The sequence below is a fragment of the Centropristis striata genome, chromosome 15 (assembly GCF_030273125.1).
Source record: "Centropristis striata isolate RG_2023a ecotype Rhode Island chromosome 15, C.striata_1.0, whole genome shotgun sequence".
Classification (NCBI taxonomy): Eukaryota; Metazoa; Chordata; class Actinopteri; order Perciformes; family Serranidae; genus Centropristis; species Centropristis striata.
In genome coordinates, this window is record NC_081531.1 from 1436359 (window position 1) to 1457313 (window position 20955).

General features: G+C 40.1%; 1 protein-coding gene across 1 annotated transcript; it reads right to left on the minus strand.

Annotated features, from left to right (window-relative positions):
• Positions 1-945: 945 nt before the first annotated feature.
• slc13a5a (solute carrier family 13 member 5a) lies at positions 946-19725 on the minus strand. The gene is made up of 13 exons (XM_059351950.1): positions 19446-19725; positions 13830-13958; positions 12362-12498; positions 11802-12049; positions 10906-11064; positions 10465-10648; positions 10256-10378; positions 9714-9926; positions 4210-4313; positions 3984-4105; positions 3690-3851; positions 2561-2698; positions 946-1467 (listed from the first exon to the last, which is right to left on the minus strand). Exons 1-13 carry the CDS (start codon positions 19557-19559, stop codon positions 1339-1341), a joined length of 1962 nt encoding a protein of 653 aa, XP_059207933.1. The 5' UTR covers positions 19560-19725; the 3' UTR covers positions 946-1338.
• Positions 19726-20955: the final 1230 nt, after the last annotated feature.

Here is a 20955-nt window from a genome sequence, read left to right on the forward strand (position 1 = left end):
CCGTCTGTACAATTTGCATGCTAAGCTAGCTAGCAATGTTGCTAGTAGCTTAACATAAAACAGGGCTGTACAGTGCTAATAGCTAGCGTCAGTGAATCCCACATCAGCCAGCTATTGGCTAACAATTTGTCAATATTTTACATTAACTACTAATAAAAATGATCATATTATGTTTCCAATTAATTAAGTGGTGTGAAACAACAGTCTAACTTGTTATCTTTTAAACCGATTTTCGTTTTAACCGTGTACATTAGCCTTGGGTTTACCGGAATCCGCTAAAGGATGCTAAAGCCAGCGAATTAGCCTAGCGCTATCATTTTCATGGATCGGTCACTTTCTTCTCCTCGCTGTAAAACAGTGAGCTGCTGATTGTTTCTTGGTAATAATAAATATCACCGTTATCAACCATCATTCATCAACACAACCGGTCCGGTTTCTTATTCATTCAGTGCTTCACAATAAGTCACAGTCCAATAAAATACAGATGTAGCCTCTAGCACATGCTACATCAGTGTGTGCTATGGATGATTTTCCATCTTATTTTTTACATGTTTTCTACAGTGTAGGCTACAGATGAGGGGTTTGTAACTATAGCTACATACCAATGATAGAGAAACTATCAACCTCTGACAGCAGTGCTATCAGCAGAAACAGTTAATGTCCAGCCCTGTACTGTATATATCAATGTTGAACATAACGTCCCAACAGGACATTATGAACCTATTTTATTTTAATCTTTGTAGCGTTTTGTGAATGGGCAGCCTACCGCGGAGGTATTACTCCAAAAACACTCGTTAAAACAGCACCGGCCCGCTCCATGGCTGCTGAGGGTTCTGGAAGCTTGCCGGGCGTAGCAACAGTAACTAAGGGGGCGGAGCTTATGCAAACAGTCAATTTAATGTTTTTAACAAGATCTGGTTAGTGCAAACGCTTTATTTTAAATGAGACATGTAGAGTAAAGTGATTCTGCCACAACTATCAACATTTTAACACAAGTTTTGGTCACTTTTTATAACCGAAACTTAAGTAACTGATGATGCGTTCAAGGACCGTCGGAAAGTTCAAACTCTGACGATAATGTCTGGTTTTACAGTTTCTTTCTACGATAAACATAAGCTTTTTGCTGATCTTTGAAAGAAAACATATTCTTCAGAGGGTTGTTCCTGAACATGTTTCTGCTACAGGTGTGTTTCAGCTTTAACAAACATCATCCAAACATCACGGTGATGTTCTGGAGGCTCAGAACCAGCAGCTGCAGTGAGAACATTAGAAAATAAAAAAAACATTCTGTGTGGAAGTGATGAGACCTGATGGTGAAGACGAGCAGCGGTCGGCGCCTCAGACGGCGGCCGTGGCGTTGGCCCAGGAGGGGAAGGTGTCGAGGTGGAACAGGACGCGGCCCCAGCTGTTGATGGCCAGAGTGATGCAGCCGATCCCGATCACGTTCATCACCACGCCGGTTCTAGCCTGCAGGGGGGCAGAGTCAGTCTGGTTCATGAGCACAACGTAATGACTAACCCAGTGGTTCCCAACCTTTCTCTTGAGGGACCAACATTTTTACCATTGTAAACTTTGGCGACCCCCCCATTGTCAATTGCTTCTATGAAGCCAAACTCAACGTGACTTTCATGGTACCCTCTTTTTCTTTTTGAGATATTCACCATTTTCGTCTCCCTGACGCTTCGTCATTTTTCCAATAGCTCTGTGTTTCTGTTGTTAGGTGAGGTTACCTCTAGGTGAGTTTACCGCTAGGCGAGGTTACCTCTAGGTGAGGTTACCGCTAGGTGAGGTTACCACTAGGTGAGGTTACCACTAGGTGAGGTTACCGCTAGGTGAGGTTACACTAGGTGAGGTTACCACTAGGTGAGGTTACCACTAGGTGAGGTTACCACTAGGTGAGGTTACCTCTAGGTGAGGTTACCGCTAGGTGAGGTTACCGCTAGGTGAGGTTACCTCTAGGTGAGGTTACACTAGGTGAGGTTACCGCTAGGTGAGGTTACCGCTAGGTGAGGTTACCTCTAGGTGAGGTTACCACTAGGTGAGGTTACCTCTAGGTGAGGTTACCGCTAGGTGAGGTTACCTCTAGGTGAGGTTACCACTAGGTGAGGTTACATCTAGGTGAGGTTACCGCTAGGTGAGGTTACCGCTAGGTGAGGTTACCTCTAGGTGAGGTTACACTAGGTGAGGTTACCACTAGGTGAGGTTACCTCTAGGTGAGGTTACCACTAGGTGAGGTTACCACTAGGTGAGGTTACCTGTGTATACTGCAGGAGGGATGTTACACATGTCCTTATTCTTGAGATATAGCCTTTATTTTTAAACTTTTCCATAGTGATTTTCCTATTTAAATGAATGAATAAATGTTTAATGTAGCCCTTATTTAGTTGCCTTTGTCCCACTAATTAATTAAATGCTGACTCAAGTATATTTAACACAATAGATTTATTACATCACTTAAAATCAAGAGGGCTTCGCGACCCCCCATGGATCTTTGGCGCCCGCCTTGGGGAGTCGGGCCCCCCCTGTTGGGAATCACTGCTCTAACCGGAGCGGGACTCACCATGTCCGACACTCTGAGGTAGCCGTAGGAGAAGACGATGGCGTTGGGGGGCGTGGCCACCGGCAGCATGAAGGCGAAGGAGGCGCTGAGCGTGGCGGGGATCATCACGTACAGAGGGTTCACACCGATCGACTGAGACTGGAAACATCACCACAAATATAAAATAAAAAAAAAATAGAACATTTCTAAATACATTTTGAGCGTGCTTGACTCTGGACCGTGACTCTCTATTTGTGAGAGAGAAGGATAAAATGGCCGACATTCAAACTGTATTATTGACAGGCATTGTATATACCGAGAGTTCAATAAAGTTAATCACAGTGAAGCTTGTGTGTGTGTGTGTGTGTGTGTGTGTGTGTGGGGGGGGGGGGGCAGAGCAGAGCAGAGCAATCACCTGCAATTAACTGCTGCTGTGATATTTGACACCACTGAGAGAGAGAAAAACAGCTGAAAGTTCCTCTCTAAACAGAAAGCATTTTAGTCCTAACTGTAGCTCCTATCATTAATCCGACTTCACTTTGAGCATCCTCAGTTCTTCCTGAACGTCTACATATGTGTTTTGTGGAGAAATGTTCCCTCCTTTTCCCCATGGCGGTCTATGAGGCTGTGGGTGGTGTTGGATCATCTGTGTGTCCTACGCCCAAACTATAACTATACGCTTTACCACACCAATGTGAGGGAGAAGACACATTTTACTACGTTTATATCTATACATTATTTCTCTAGAGTGGCATTTGCGGCCTGGAGCGCAGTTTCCCCAAAACATTTTTGACCATTTTTTCTCTCCCTCTGCACTCTAGCGATGATGTCATTGACTCTAGCCTCTTCATAGGGTAACATTGGGAGGGTTTTTTGGCGTGTTTTTGCAGAATAATTTGAAAACCGTTTGATGAAACCCTTAGAAAAGTCAGAGCACACTTGTCATGGCCGAGCCGATCCATTTGATACCTTTTTAGTGTATGTGAGACCAAAACTCTGGGAGGAGTAGTCGACCGAACAAAAACACGGAAGAATAATAGGAAGAAACCCGGTGGAGAGTATATAGTGTGCTCTTACAAGCACACTCAATAAAACATGTTTCAAGGCCACTTTTACTCCTGATGATGGCGGCGTGCGTGTATTTGGTTACCATGGAGGCCAGGATGGGCAGGAAGAGTGTTGCCGTGGCGACGTTGCTGGTGCACTCGGTGAACGTGGCGACAAGAAGACAGAGGACGACGGCGATCGCCCACGGAGGGATGGAGTGCAGAGGCGTCATCTGAGAGCCAAGCCACCGGGACAGACCGGACTCCTGACCACACACACACACACACACACACACACACACACACACACACACACACAGACACATGAACACATACACAATGAGACAAATGTCCTCACACTCCACAGCGTCCCCCTCCCCGCTCTGTGGTGAGCTCACCTCGCTGCCTTTGGCCAGAGCGAAGCCTCCTCCCAGCAGCAGCACGATGCTCCAGGGCATCTTCTTCTGAGTCACCTGCCAGGTGAGCAGAGCGGGGGCGGGGCCTCGGGACACCTGGGGCTCTGATTGGAGGAAACAAAACGTTTAAATCATGGGATAGATAAAAGAATAATAACTGTGTGTGTGTGTGTGTGTGTGTGTGTGTGTGTGTGTGTGTGTGTTTTACCTGTGTAGGAGCTCCTCCAGCAGCAGAGGAAGCGCGGCGGCTCAGACGGAAAAACAAACAACAAAAAAGCAACAAACAGAGCGACGGTCGCATCAGTGACGAACCTGCAGAGGACAACAAGTATTTATTTATTTATTTATTTGCTTTTCCCACAAAAAATCCTCCGTTTATGGCAGAAAGAAACTATAAAAACAGGCATTATTGTGAGAGTTTGAACTTTCCGATGGTCCTTGAACGGATCATCAGTTATAAAAGCTTCTGTTATAAAATGTGACCAAAATGAAGCTAAAAATAGTGATATTTTTTGTCAGGATCACTTTACTCTATTCTAGTCTCTTATTGAGACAAACGGTCATGTGACAAATTTTCACTGAAAATCTGTTTACACAGAGCAGAGAGGAGAGGACAGGAGAGGCTGTTTACACAGAGCAGAGAGGAGAGGACAGGAGAGGCTGTTTACACAGAGCAGAGAGGAGAGGACAGGAGAGGCTGGAAACATGAAAAATACTTCAATATGTACAATATGTGGATAACACTGGTTTTACAGCGTTCAGGACACTTGTGGGCACTTGGAAAATAGTTAACATATAAATTCAAGTTTATTACATTTAAAAAAAATACTTTATCAGAGAAATTCAACCTGTGTTTTTATATAGATTTTATATAATGAATATTAAATGTGTGTCTGTTGTAATAAAACTGGACCAGGATCAACAAAGTGAGTGAATTTCCTCTTTAACTCGCAAACATTGGATTTCAAGTGGTAAATCAAATTCCTGTCATGTTTATTGTGTAACTTTTATCACCTCCACGCTCTCTGCCAGCGTGGAGTAACTGAGGGTCACATGGTGCAACAGCTCATGAATGGGGATTTCACCACACTGTGTTTATTCTGCACCCAGTGACCAAAAAGCCTGGAGCCTTTCCAAACCCATGTCCTGCTCCCTTTAATCAGCTCAGTCCTGCAGGAAAGTCCCGACAGGGATGAAACATTAAAAATCCCCAACATCGACCTACGTGACTTTTAACATTTGAACAACTTCCTCATTTGATGTGATACCTTTGAGTTCAGTCTGTGCAAGGCCTGCCCGATCCGTAACGTCAACCTGATTTGTTCTACTTCCTGTTCGGAGCAACTAACAGCAGTCTCTGGGGTTTACATTAAATACTGATATCATTGGTTGGAATAGATTTTTATTAATTAAATACACGTTGTTGGTGTTTTCGTAAAGAATGTCTGAAATCTGGGGCTAATGAAAGAACGACGGATAGAACCATAAACCCGAATTGTTCTACTTCCTGTCTCCATTTAAGTGTTTGAATATAATAACATTATCATTTACTCATTATGAAATAGATGATTTAAATGGTAATTACACGTTTTTCTTGTTTATGTAAAGAATGACTAAAATAGAGAGTGAATAAAAATGGAAAATTACATTTCTCCTTAAACAAGTTTCTCTTGCTTTGGTAAAAAAAAAGGAAACCCTATGAAGCGTTCACGTAACCAAGTCATTAAAAAAATAAACGCCATTGTACGATTCTGCAAAACCACAAATACGTTAAATATGAACATTATAAACATGTTGGTTAAAGTAAGGCACCAAAACAACCTGATCATGGTTTGTTAAAAAAGTAAAAGAAATCTCACCATATTGCTTTGTCTATGGAAAACCCCCCAAAAGTGGCAGATTAATGCATGATTTTCCCCCCTGAAACAAACAGTGTATTGGGTGTTCAATAAAGAGAGTTTTGTGGCCACCATGTAAACAATGTCCATTATAAATATTAGGAAAATACTGCACCATTGACTTTAGACCAGGTTTTTCCTGGTTGATAACTTTCTACTTACTCAAGATATCAATGCACCAACAATGAACCTGACCACCCCTCATTTCAACATCAACATTGGCATCACACAACGAGGGCGCTGGGTGTGAAAATCTGTCAATCTGAAGGTTTGTCACGTTCAAAGTTGCTTGTCAAAATTAACTTGTTCACAGGAGAACTTTAGGAGATAAACCCGCTTGACCAAAGGTCCGGGTAAAAGAACAGTGATAGGGTTATAAAAAACTGAACTAGCGGATGCAGTTACACCGGTTAAATACCAACACTGACTCCTGGTTTCAGACCGGACACGAACACCGGCCTGCTGGGTCAGTCTGTGGTTTGAGGACAGTTTTGTGTCCTTATTTATCAGCTTTTCCAGCTGGAGCATTGGAGGTGAAAGTTGAAGTTTGGGTCCGATTGCTTGTCTGACTGCATCACGTCTGAGCGTCAATATCAACCTGTGTAATCAGGAAACATGTTGAAATCATCCGTTTGCACAAACTGCAGGTTCAAGGTGACTGAACCCCACAAACCCTCCCTTCAAACCCAGCCGGGAGATCTGAGTCCTGCTGAAACTACAGAAGGACTTCGCTTATTGTTCAGACCTCTCAAGAAAAATAACAAAATGCATGAACGGAAAATAGTATTGTGTATCCTTGATGCTGTGCCCTTTGTGTTACATTTCACTCCAGGTTCTTCAGAATAAAACTGGAAGCAGTTTTCACTGTCAGGACTAAAATTAGACTTGAAAATGTTAATGTCAGCTCATTTGAAAGTGTTTGTGGTTTTCTTTGACTTAACTGAAATGGTTTTGTTGACTGAAAATAACTAATTATGATGGAAAAAGAATACGAGGTTGACTTTGATTGGTGTCAGAACTCAATTTGACATTTCACATGTATGTTTTAGTAAATTAGAGAGGCAGAAGCTCCTATAAGGTTAATAAAAGTGATTATGTTTATTCAGTCCAAAACTCTGCAACTGGAGAAGTTTTCAATCCTCCAATCGAACTGAAAACATGAAAAAGAAGTTAAGAGGCTGTCAGAAACCTCCTGTTTCTCATTAATGTGTTATTTTTTCTCTCTTCTGAGAATTGAAGTTGTGTTGGTGTTGAAGAGCCAAAGCCAACAGGACAAAAACATCTGCTGGGATAAACAGATCAATGGATGACGTCCTGCGCTGGTCTTGTGACTCAGCTGGGGGTCTATGAATGATTTGAAACCCTGATGAGGTCACTGTGACACGTGAATTTGACCTCAGACCATCTTAACGGGTAAACTCAGATTCTGGGTCGCAGACGCTTTGCATTTTCAAATCCCAAATACTTAATACCCGACGAGGAATAATCAGTGTGGAGCTGAATAACTGGACAACTGAACCGGGTTCAACTGCTTCTGCAACGTCTGAATGATGTTAGGGAGAACAATAAGGAGAGTGTGACCGAGCAAGAGGCCGCTGAACAAGCTCCATGAATACCTGCTGAAACTGTTACTGTTTACTTCAGCTTTCTCAACAATACAATACATATAGTTTTTAATCCCTTTAATTGCTTGTTTCTATTGTTTTTATCGTCTTCTAAATACACTTTTACTGTGTTAATATTATATTTTAATTCTGCGGCTTCTACTACTTTTCATGTACATTTCAATGTCTTTGTATTTTTCATGTACTTCTATGCCTCTGTAAGCAGTTTGAATGACCTTGTGTATGAATATTGCATACAAATAAATTTGTCTTTGTCTTGCCCTGCCGGACAAAAGACTTTTGTTTTTTGGCCATTTTTGGGGCTTTTTTGATGCAGGATTCAAACCCGGGCCGCCCCAAGTCCGCAGACAGACACAAAGCTGGACTTTGAAATTCCACAAGAAAGTAATATTAGCTCGCTTGCTATGTCTTGTGTTGCAGCACTTGCTCTTGCCATGATACACATATTGTTTTGTAGGTGCACAAAATAAAAAACAAAAACAAACCCTAGCTTCCTCTCTAGCAGGAAGTGAACAGAAATCGTCTACAAAAGACACGACCCCATGCTTCCTTCCTTCCTTTTTGTTTGATCGTAACTACAGAATTGCGAATTGCTGCAAGTCGGTTTATACAGAGGTTTGATGTCCCTTCTGTCCATAATTCTGTTGGACGCCAAAGAAAAGAAAGTTTTATTCTTAAAACCTTATTTGACTTTTCATATTTGGATCACGGCGGGACGGTCATTCAACAAGAAACTTCAGGTGTTTACAATCTTTTCTTGTTAAATCTAAAATTGCTAAATTCATCTCTGACTCTACTGCTGGTTGGAGTTCAGCAGATTTGCTTGTTTTGGTCAAATAAAAATATATCGGAAAATGCAAAAGTGTGACAGATTTTTGCATCAGACTTCAGAGATAACTTTAACTGCAAAGACTTGATGTCAAAGGGACAGACTTGCTGCAGGTTTATGAGTTTAAATAAGTGAAAGGTGAGAGCACCTGTGCATGTGGTGACAGTGTGCAGGTCAGTGCCACAGTAAAGTTTACAGTTTGTACCCAGGACACGTTTCCTCTGTTTGCTCTTCGCCTCTGATTCCTGTGTGTTCAGTGATTTTGCCCCGAGGCAAGGTCTGCGTTAAACAACATGCACGGGTTCATTCATGAACTGAACTGAGGCTTTTTCCACATTATGCACGCACACACACACACACACACACACGCTGAAATGTGTCAGATTTATTCCAGGCAGTGTTTCTGTTTAACACAGCAGTTTAAATGATCTAATGATTGAATCGAGTGCCGCAGAGGAAACCAGGAATCCAGTCACAGATCTGAATGACCGACTGAGGTCCGCACAAACCATTTGTCTCACAGACACATTGTTGACGGCTACGTCATGGTCGCTGTTTTCAGCACGTTGTTAATGCTGTGAAACAGTTATATTTAGGCAACGAATCCACCTTTAAGGTTAGGAAAAGAGAGCAGGGTTAGGTTTACAACCCATTGCTGACACCTGACAACCTTCACGTGTTATCAGACCACTGAATGGGCTTGGAGGCTCCGCCTTCTAGTAGGTCCAGTCGGTTGTTATCAGCTCAGTTATTTGTGGCGCCCTCTAGCTGCAGAAGGCTGAAGTGCGGAAACAGAGTATAAAGGAAGAAAAGTCGCTCGTAACAACTTCACTTCCACCATGTCTGTGCATTTATTTTACTTTTAGAACTTTCATAACGCCTAACCAGGAGGTTGTTTTGCCCTATCCTTAGAGAAGTAGATAGATAGATAGATAGATAGATAGATAGATAGATAGATAGATAGATAGATAGATAGATAGATAGATAGATGGATAGATAGATATACTTTATTTATCCCAAGCTGGGAAATTACATAAGCTGGGAAATTACAGCAAGTGGTAGCGTTTTTGAAAGGAAACTGCAGCCTTTTAACAAAACATAACCACTTTGAGTGTGCTTATAACAACCTACTGGACCGGCCAATAGGTGGAGCAAGCCCCTACTTGGCCATACTTATGGGCTGATAACTGCTGATAAACACCTATTTTTTGGCTTCTGTTTGACATAAAAAACACTATTTCCATAAATGTCTTCCAACAACAGGACATGAACTCTGGTCTCCTGGTTGATTGGGTGGGGGGTTTGACCACTCCGGCCCCCCCGACAGACGACCTTTATGTACTAGTTTGTTGGTACTCACTCGGCCTTGGCATTGAAGACATGTGTGGCCCAACCGTCCATGAAGCGCGGGTCTCTTGTGAACCACAGCACCACCATGAGGATGAGGAGTGAAAGGACGCTGACCTCTCCGTAGCTCACGGGTCCCAACCGGCGATGCTCTTCTCTGATCACTTCGTACGCCGATCGCTCTTTCTCCGACTGCTCCATCCCGCAACCCCACGTCCTCCGCAGGCTGAACCAAAGGGTGAAAGTCAAAACAAGTCTGCGTAAATGGGGGTACATTTAAATGGGGTGCACTTATATAGTGCTTTTATCCAAAGCGCTTTACACTACACACTAGGCTCATTCATCCATTCATACACACATTCATACTGGTGGTCGAGGCTACCAGGGCACACTGGTGCCACCTGCCACCATTGGGAATTCATTCACACACCGGTGAACGCAGCATCGGGAGCAATTTAGGGTTCAGTATCTTGCTCAAGGATACTCCGACATGTAGGCTGCCATGGTATGCCGCGTACCACTTCATTGTTTTTGTGTTCTGGTGCAGCGACTCACTTGCAGCCGATATAGAGGAACTGCAGCCAGAACCAGGCCAGCGTCAGCGTCAGCACCATGGTGGGGAACGCGAACGCAAACCAGGACGCAAAGTTGACCACGTCACCGTTCTGAGGGAAGAGTCTACGAGAAAGAGCCAGACAGGAAGTCACAAATGATCATAAGAGTTCAACTTCAGTTCATGTTTCTGTCTGTGTTTTAGCACCTACTGGCTCATCTGTCCCATCAGAACCAGGTTGGGTCCGGTTCCCGTCAGAGTGGCGATGCCTCCGATGCTGGCGGCGTAGCAAACACACAGCAGGAGTCCTTTACTCATCTGCCTCCTTTCGTCCTCCTCGCCGCTCAGCTCTTCCGACTCCACCTGACAGCAGACGTTCTCCACGTTCACCACCACTAACACAGACAGTTCACAGTTATTTCAAGGAACGCTTTGTGTGTTTTACCTCAAAAAACTACTTTTAAACAAAAAATCATACACCAGTTTTTAGACTGATGTTGTACTCCCTGCAGACAGCTGTTGGTTTCAGTTGATTTTTATTCACCTTATTTTAAAATTCAGAAGTAAACAGTTGGTCGACCTTCCAGTTTTTTGCTGTTCTTCAATGAAAAACTAACTTTACAAAAGAGGCACATCTCCTTGGTGGACTCACCAGGTCCACTGTTGCTGCAGTCGGATGGGGGTTTGTCCTGAGGTGTCGGTTTGACGATCTCCGGTCTGTCCTGAGACACTTTCTGCTCTGAGGAGACGCTGTCTTGTTGGTTGCTGGATTTCTCTGAGTTGCCTTGTGTTGATATTGCTCCATCCAGACCTGAAAGCAAAAGTTCAGAAGTTCAGACAAAAGAAAGACTTGGGTGCTTCCTGGATCCATGGTGCTTTCTGACATCAGAATCTAGGGACCAGAAACTTATTCAAACTTTTTGAAACAATTACACAATAATGCTCCAGTTTCTCCAGTATCTATCTATTTATCCATCTGTCTGTCTGTCTGTCCGTCCGTCCGTCTGTCATCCTGGAAATCCTCCGATGGAAGATGCCCACCAGACATCCTGATCAGAAACACATCGACTGGCTCTTTTTGGTTTTGGATGAAAGTTTGGTTCAGACATTCATGCTACCCTTAAAGAAAAATTTAACTATTTAGATTTTTCATCTGGCTCCATCATCAGACCAAAGTGTTTGTTGAATACTTGAACTAATGACATCAATAATTGAGGGACCTTAAGACTCGACTACAGCTGGTGGTCAGTGAGTTAACTTGTACTCAACTCCGGAGTTAAGTTTTACAGTCTCCAGCAGACAAACTTCTACCTACAGCTTACCTGATTTGCTCAACCATATATCACTAGAAGTTTTTCAATAAATAACAAAGTTCATGTCCAAGTATGAAAAACATTAACTTTGGTGCATGGAATCCAGGAAATGATGGAGGTTAGGAAAATATTATATTCATGGTCATTAAGTCACTGCTTTCTGGACTGGTACAGAATCCATAGTACTCTACAGATTGGGATACTGGACTAGTTTTTCTAAAGATGGTTGTCTGACCTCCGTCCACCGCACCGTTCTCCAGGATGTTTGGATCGGCAGTTTGCAGGATGCTGTTGGTTCTCTCCTGATGTTCCTGGTGTACGTCGACCTTCTCTTTCTGTCTCTTGGAGGACGGTTCAGGGTCTACCTTGCCGTGGAGCTGGTCCAGGACGGCCTGGACGATCGGGACCATCATGGCGGTGGTGGCTGTGTTGCTGATCCACATGGACAGGAAGGCTGTCACTCCCATGAACCCCAACATCAACCTGGGACGCAAAAGAAGAAGAGATGTGATGATTTTGAAAACACTCAAGGTACATTTTCAACCAGAATGACCAATAAACATTAACTCAAGTCTGAGGAAACACAAAGGGAATTTACTACTAAGAAAAATCACTTAATCATCACACAGCCAGCATGCACAGCCAACAGGTAACAACTTCCACTTGTCGGACACTTAATTCATGACAGGTCTTGAGGTGGGAGAAAGCTGTTACAGGGTTTTGGGATAGACTACATGTGTGAAATGGACGTTAGTAACTGTGGTGGCGTGGCGTGCAGGCAACCAGGTGACTCACAGGGCGGGTCGGACTCCGACCAGCAGCAGAACTCGGAGCGCGATGCGTTTGTGGAGGTTCCAGTGCTCCACGGCCACGGCCACCATCAGCCCCCCGACAAACAGCATGTTGGTGTCCTTCAGGTACTGCATACACACCTGAGAGGATTTACGGCAGTTAGACTGAATAATGTCAATCCGTGTATCATTCATTCTTTCCATTTTCAATTGGCAATCGAAAATCAAATAATATAATAATAAAATTTGACTGGTTATTTTGTTATTTGTTTTCTATTATAAAACAAAAAACAAAAAAAATCCTTGTTTTTTCATATTTCAATCTTAGGCTCAGATCAAAAATACGAAATGGAAAAACGGGCACCAGGAATGAATTTGATTTTAATATTTAATTGGTCGGGTTTATGTGACCCGGAAGTTTGACTGCATCAAGTGAGCCGTCATTCGCTTCTCCGTAGTCAAACCAGCCGTCCCTATATAATAATAATAATAATATATAATGTAGTGACCCGTATTGTGATATTTATGGTAAATTCATTGAAACCGCTCCAAGCGAGCTGACATGAAAGATAAACACTTTACTGTCATTCTTTCTCACTTTTTTCAGTATAAAACTCTTACCCACAGAGAGGAGATGAAGTATTAACTTTACATGAACATCCCATATATAGTGACGACTGGTTTGACTACAGAGAAGTGAATGACGGCTCACCTGACCGCAGTCAAACTTCCGTGTCATGTAAACCCGACCAATTAAATATTAAAATCAAATTAATTCCTAAGATTGAAATATGAAAAAACAAGCATTTTGTCCGTTTTTTGTGTTATAATAAAAAACAAATAACAAAATAACCAGTCAATTTTTCATTATTTGATTTTTGATTGCCAATTGAAAATGGAAAGAACGAATGATACACGGATTAATGTAACCTCTAGTGCTTTTAACACTTAACAGACATTCAAGTGATAAGGAGCCTCCTTTGATTACATTATATATCTTATATCTATATACTTTACACAGCTAAAGGCCAATTTAAATACATTTTTCTACCTAATGTTCAACATGATCTCACAGGAATCCGTGAAATAGCCACGGATTCGCTTAACTCAAAATCCGTGGAATAGCCACGGAATCACTCAAATTTCCGTGAAACTGACACGGATTGACGGATTTTGTTCTGACCGCTGGGACCTTGAAAGTCACTTGACTTGGAACAAACCAATAGGAACAAATATCCATGGAATAGCCACGGGATATGACTGTCATTAACTTGCATTGTAACGAAATCCGTGTCAGTTTCACGGGAATTTGAGTGATTCCGTGGCTATTTCACGGATTCCTGTGAGACCATGTTCCTAATGTTATATCTTATATCTGCAGACTATCTAACATGTCTACAGACTGCATGATTCTGGAGTATTTGTACTACAGAGTGTGCCTGTGTGTGTGTGTGTGTGTGTGTGAGTCTTACGTCTTTGGACTGCATGATGCCGAGGACGGGGAACAGGATGGTCGGCAGCAGCGCCGTCACCGCCAGCGGCAGCACCTCAGTGCACCAGTACACCGCCATGAGGGCGATGACATAAGCACAGGCCGCTTCCTACACACACACACACACACACACACACACACACACACACACACAAAGGGGAAAAAAAACATCTTAGGTTAATATCAATTCAAATATCTAACATTTTTGATAGCTAGTTTTTCATCCAAATTTGAAATGTGAAAAAACTGAAAACAAACAATCATTAAAATAAAACAGGATCATTGAATGTTTGTTTTCATCCAGTGTTGTTGAGTTTATTAGTTAATGTAGATAATCAGCTGATCATCCAGTTGGTGCCATTAAATCATGGAAAAACCTTCAGCTGGGCCAAAAAACTCTTCAACCACTTTTTTTTCCCAAAGGCCCGCACTTATTGATAATTATTTTCTTACGGATATTTATGTATGTGTATGTGATATCTTGAGGTAAAGGAGGCTAAGTAATGCTCCGTAGATTTTTCTCTGCTGTTCTAAAGGTCTTGGTGTCTGAATGTGGGATTCTGGAGGCAAATTTTGACAATTTTTTATGGATTCTTGACTACGAAAAGGTAAAAAATTTAGCACGAAATCTGTGTAACAAATGGGATCACCCCAAAGAAATGCTGCAATAACTTATGAGACATAACTGGCCATGAGAAGTGACTTCATACTGTTCTAAACCCTTATTTGTTATAATTTAATTCATTAATTAGCTGATTACTTAACAAAAGTTAAGAAAACAGTGTTGTCATTATTTTGTTATGTTGAGATAAAGCTCCAACGACTACAACATTTATTCATTTATAACCTGTTTCTTATTTATTATCACGGTATTTAACACCATGGAAACAGTAAAGATGTTCTGACTGGTTTCAGTCTGAACGTTTAAAAAAAGATAAAAACTCTTCACTGTCACGTCTGTTCTCTTCAGGGCCGGATTAACCGTTTGGGCAACTGGGCAAAATATCTGCTTATCTCTCTCGATATGTTAAACTGTCCATCGGAGCCGCTGCTCAAAAATGCATTTTGAGGTGATTTCTGTTTAAAATGAGCTGAGGACCAAAATGCTACTTGACTCTAGATTCTTGATTCTTGTTTGTGTCTCGTCTTCCTCTGTGATGCCTCGATCAATTCAATACATTGGTGCTGCTGGGAATAGGTGTTGGTCAATAAATACTGCATGCTTTGAAAGTGGTTGCTTACTTATTTTTTTGTGAAAATTGAGACACTTCCTTCCCTCATCTTTCTATCTTTTTGTACGGTGTCCTTGAGTGCCAAGAAAGATTATTTTTATTATTATTATTATTATTATTATCTATGTAGTTGGTCAGATGATACTGATGCTGATGTGTTTTGTTTTCATACCATCATATGTCAGTGAGAGGCCTCGTGGTGCGTTTGTAGTTCTTTGAGCGTTTGCACATCTGAACATGAAAATGCTTTAGATGACAGTTAGTTATTGATGTATTGAGTATATTAACTGTATATTACTGTAATTTATTCTGTATTTTGCCAGATTATGGTGATTCTGGGCTCGTGATGTTGGGGCCCTTGAATATTGTTGCCCAGGGTTACAGCAAAGTGTTAATCTGGTCCTGGTTCTCATTATGTATCATATCAAACTGCAAAAACAAAAAGGTGTTTTTGTAGAAAGTGGGAGAGGTTGATTCAGACTCGTCCACCTGCTGGACTCCACAGACTCCAGAGACTCCAGAGTCCTCAAGTTCTCAAAATCAACAACACAGACGAACAAAAGTATAATAATAAGAGCTGAAACGTCCACGTGTGTCATACTGATTCAATAAAAACCGACATGTGAGGGGACCGTGAAGGCAGCAGGATCTTTGTTCTGCAGTGAAATCTCGTGATCGTCTACAGATGCATGTTGAACTTCTATCACTCAGATAAAGGAAACGTTTCTCAGACACGTGAAGCTGCAGGTTGTGACTGAATAACAACCAGGAGACTTCAGGTTTGGATTTCTGGGAAAAGTTACCGGAGACTGAACCAGAACCAGAACCAGGTTTTTCAGCAGGATTACAGAAAATATACTGACGTGATTTTTAATGAAACTTTTGTTAAGATTCTTACATTTGTGCTGCATTCAGGCGCTGTCAGAATAATCAGAAAAATAAGTTCCTGGTCATATTTCATGGCTCAGCTGATCTTTTGTCTCTTACTTAATATTAATAAAAAACAAATGAATAATTAATTCAACTTTGATTCACAGTTGTAAAATGATAATTAATCATGTTTACTAATTTATGAGTAATGCTATGATTTATTTTATATAACAGTTTATTGTTGCACACTTTAAAACATTTCAATAAAGTATATTAAGTGATTATATTAAGTATATTAATTATTTTTTTGGATGCTGTATATAAAGTTGCATCTAATGATTATAAAAACTTTCGTTTTACAGTAAATAAATACTCATTTTTATTATAATACTTGTTTTAGAACATATAAACATGATTTAGATCGATGTAATCAATGCATAAATATGTTATAAACCACTTATTCATTAGTTTTTATAGGGATTTGTGGCAATTTAATAGTCCAAATAGTGTTTATAGATATTTAATAAAGCAATTATTAACTATTGACAAAGTATTAACTATCTCAGTAATTTATAGATGATTTTAAAGTAATTTAAACCATTTAGCAATCCTTTATAATAATCAGCTGCAACTTTAAAATAGCCGTACAAAAATAGTTTACACAGTGAATAACAAATATATAAATTGTTAAAATGTGTGCAAAAATTAACTGTTAAAAATAACATGAATTATAGAATTAATTAAAAATCATAACCATGAATCATTTTCATGTTATTTTTGTAACCATTAAATAACTATTTATTAAAGTTGAACTACTTATCCACCATTTATTAATGGTGATTATTATGAAGTGTAACCAGGTTGTTTTTTCCTGCATTTTTGTTATACGTTCTTCAATTTATTTTCCAGACTGCTCTATATGTTCATTATTGTATTGTGTTATACTTATTCTTTTAAAGAAGCATAGAACAACAATTATACTAGTAGAACAAATAGTTGGCCACATAACTATTACTGTTCTTTTTTATGCCTTTCATTATTTAATATTATTTATTTATTATATAGTTAATTTTTTTTTTAATTAACATTTCTCTAGCCTGTGCACAACACATTTTATCTTAATATGTGTAAAATTTGTGTTTAATTTTTGTTCCAAACAAATTCATAATCATTAAGTTCATAAAGTCATAAAAAGGTGATTATAAATGCAATAAATATGGTGTTATAAAGGTTGATAAATATTTCTAAAGGGTTAAAGAGTGGCAGTTCTACATGTGGTCCAGGTGGCAAACATGGTAGTTTTCCTTTTGTATGAGCCATGTTTATGTGAGTGGGAGTTGTATGTGTTTTAAAAAATAACTTTTACGTCTTTATTTTGTTGTTGTAGTTTTCATGGTGCCTGTTGAAACACGGAGAGAGCAAATAAACCTTCAAAGACCTCCGTATGAATTGTGGCCATTATTTCTTAGGACCGGTGTATTTGGTAAATAAGGCTCTCCGGTCTTGTTTTTCTCAGTTTTTCATTTTCTCAGTAACTTCTCACAGTGAAGTTTCTGTTAATCAGTGACTGGAAGTTGTGAACGTAACCTGCTGACTGTTAATGTCCAAACACCTGGAGGGAAACCAGGACAACTCTGAATATCACTGTTTAAACGAGGAGTAAACTGGTTTGTTCAACTGGTCTGTAAAATTCCTAATGGCGACGGTGGATTAACATTAACCAAGTTATTGTACTCAGTGGTGTAGTGTTGATGAGGGCAGTGTCCTACTCAGAGGGTACTCTTGTTTATATTCCAGTGGCTTTTTGGCTGATACAAGGGTATACTTCAAACTGCCAGAAAAAGAGAAGGGTATGCCCCATTATTCCTGGGTATACCCCCTTATTCCTGGGTATACCCCATTATTCCTGGGTATACCCCCTTATTCCTGGGTATACCCCATTATTCCTGGGTATACCCCTTTATTCCTGGGTATACCCCATTATTCCTGGGTATACCCCCTTATTCCTGGGTATACCCCATTATTCCTGGGTATACCCCCTTATTCCTGGGTATACCCCATTATTCCTGGGTATACCCCTTTATTCCTGGGTATACCCCCTTATTCCTGGGTATACCCCCTTATTCCTGGGTATACCCATTTTTTCCTGGTTATACACCTTTATTCCTAGAGATACCCTGTATTCTGGGGTATACCCCATTATTCCTGGGTATACCCCTTTATTCCTAGAGATACCCTTTATTCCTAGAGATACCCTGTATTCTGGGGTATACCCAATTTTTCCTGGGTATAGCCCTTTGTTCCTGGCTATACCCCTTATTCCTGGTCATATCCTGTATTCCTGGGTATAACCCCACTGCACCACTGATTGTACTTAAGTAAAAAAAAAAAAAGAATACTTTAACTTAAGTATTTCCATTTTGTCTTCACTTGTACTCCACTACATCTCAGAGATAGATATTTTACTTTTTAAAGCACAACATTTATTTGATAACTTGATTTACAAATTTAAATAATTTATACAAAATAGAAACAACGAACACATGATGTCATTTTTAGATTATAATTATTAGAACCCCAAACTTTTATGTAAATTTTTCTGCTTAATGAGTAAATTATGATTTAAGGCCTTCGTACTTTTACTTACATCAATTTATAATAATAACAACTTGTAACAGAGTTTTACACAGTAGTATTTTTAACACAGTAGAGTTTTTACACTGTAGTATTAATACTTTCACTACATTTCAAAGATTTCTTTCACCACTGTTAACCGTTTAGTGTTACTGGTTAATTGAACTATGAACTTTTAACCTCAATGTGAATCTGGATTTATTTTTTGTGTTAGATTTCTAAATGTTTTATCTATTGTCTTGGTATATGGTATACTGTCCGTATGTTTTTTGTACCTGCCTTAGGACACCGGGTGAAATTTAGCAACTGTGCTAACCCCGGCATATTTATATTGATGCTTTTGCTGATATATTGATTAATGTGCATTGTCCTAATCAAATAAATAAATAAACAAATAAAATAAAATAATTTAACTGGAATATTTATGATTAACTGATTCATTTAGACATCAGTAGAGTAATCAGTTCACAGGAAACTAGTTTGTGTTACTGGTTTATATAAGATATCAGTTACTGAGGTAAATGTAACTGGTAAGTCCTCAGTAAACTGGTAGTTTGAATAGTTATATTAAGCAAACTGGTTATTTTAACTGGTAAGTGCTCAGAAGAACAAGTAGATGAAACTGGTCAGTATTCAGTAAACCTGTTACATAGACATACATTAGTAGTTTAAACTGGTAATGTTCAGTAAACTGGTTATTTAGGAAAAAAAACTGCTAATTTGAACAGAAATGGGTAAATCGAAGAGGAAATTTCCCACCGTTTGAACTGGTTACAACTCATGAAACTGCTCAGCGTTTTCTGAACTTGTAAATTTCAGGTGTAATATGTCAGTGAACTGGTTATTTAAACTGGTCTCACCGTGGTGCTGACAGCGAGCGGCAGCAGGAGAAACGGGCTGCAGACGAGGATGATGACGCCCTTCAACCTCCAGACCTGCCGCAACATTCTCACCCGCAGAGGAAGAACCGACATGGCTGATGGTGGAGATGAAGATGAAGGTGGTGAAGAAGATGAATCACTCAGAAAACAACTGTGTCGACGAGACTTTTCTCTCTTTCCTGCTCACACTCTGTCCGCTGTCCTCCTTCTGTCTCTCATTTGTGATGCATTTCACGGTCGACACTAAATATTAACTCTATGTGAGGTACCACACACACACACACACACACACACTCTGTGCCCCTGCAGACTTTATCTAAACTCTCACACACAGAGTAAACACAGAAGAGGAAATCAGATCTCCTGTTTACGTCACTTTTTATCTTCTCTCACAAATTCAACAAATCAGTTCACAGTTTGTTCTGAAGCAGCAAAGATCTGAAGTCGGCTGATAAAGACTCTAAAGGCATTCAGTTACTACATGTGTTACAAGTACTTTTATATTAATTAGAAATAGGAAATGTGGTGGAACAAAGTGCATCCCGTCTCCTGACACATAAGTTTGTCTTTTCTGAATGGACATCAATGTTTTATTTGATTTAATTCATATTTAGTTTAGACAGAAAAATTTTAAGGGGTGTGTTAGTGACCGCTGCTGTAATGTTTGATTGAATTACTAACTACATTTGTTTAATCTTGGCGTGCAAATCAGGAGCATTTTCTAAACACCAGAGATGTGAAAAGAATCTGCCAACACTGTGTGATATTGCTTTTATACAACAGTTCTGCAAGTTATTCGTTAACTGTAATGAGAGACAGATTATATGTTTAATCATTTATTTGCAACTGAAAGTAGAAGAACTAGCTCTGTCACTGATTTGGTGAAATTGGTTCATATTTTATAGAGAAAAAAGTTCCTGATTTCTTGGCTCTGATGTCCTATGGTTCAGTACCAGCTCCAGCACCTGGTGAGCAACAGAACCAGTTCAGCAGCCTCTGCAGACATTTTGATGGATGCAAATAAAATGAAGAGGGAATAATGGAGAGGAACCACAAGACAGAAGGAGAGAGTGACTGAGCAAGAGGCAGCTGGATGAGAGTAAATCTCGGTCTGACTTTTAGAGTTAGAGCTTACAGCTCTGTGAAATAAAAGTCTGCAGACAGATGCGAGCTGAACGTCTTGTTGTCGGACCAGTAGGTAATATTAGCTGGTTTGCTACGTCCTGTTATATTATATTGCATTTGTTAAGCAAAGTTGTCAATAACTAATCTAACCATAGCACTCAAATGTCATACATGGATATGTGGAGAAAATCCTTATGGTGCTCTTGTTTGTTACAATTTAATGTAAGATAATGACGTTACAGTAAATTATTCTTTATGGCAGCTGTAAAGTGGAACGATATATGTAGTAAAAAGTCCTCGTGATGTTGAACTCTGTAGACAAAACCGACGACCACTTTGTATTTTCAGCCCATAGACTGTATAT

What these genes read in the sequence shown, in the direction of transcription:
- slc13a5a (XM_059351950.1), bottom strand. Translation starts at nt 19,559, where the DNA reads ATGTCGGTTCTTCCTCTGCGGGTGAGAATGTTGCGGCAGGTCTGGAGG. An exon ending in GTCTTCAATGCCAAGGCCGA is followed by an intron (nt 4,314 to 9,713) that starts GTGAGTACCAAC and finishes TGTCCTCTGCAG; the next exon opens with GTTCGTCACTGATGCGACCG. An exon ending in ACCTCAGAGTGTCGGACATG is followed by an intron (nt 1,468 to 2,560) that starts GTGAGTCCCGCT and finishes GCCCCCCTGCAG; the next exon opens with GCTAGAACCGGCGTGGTGAT.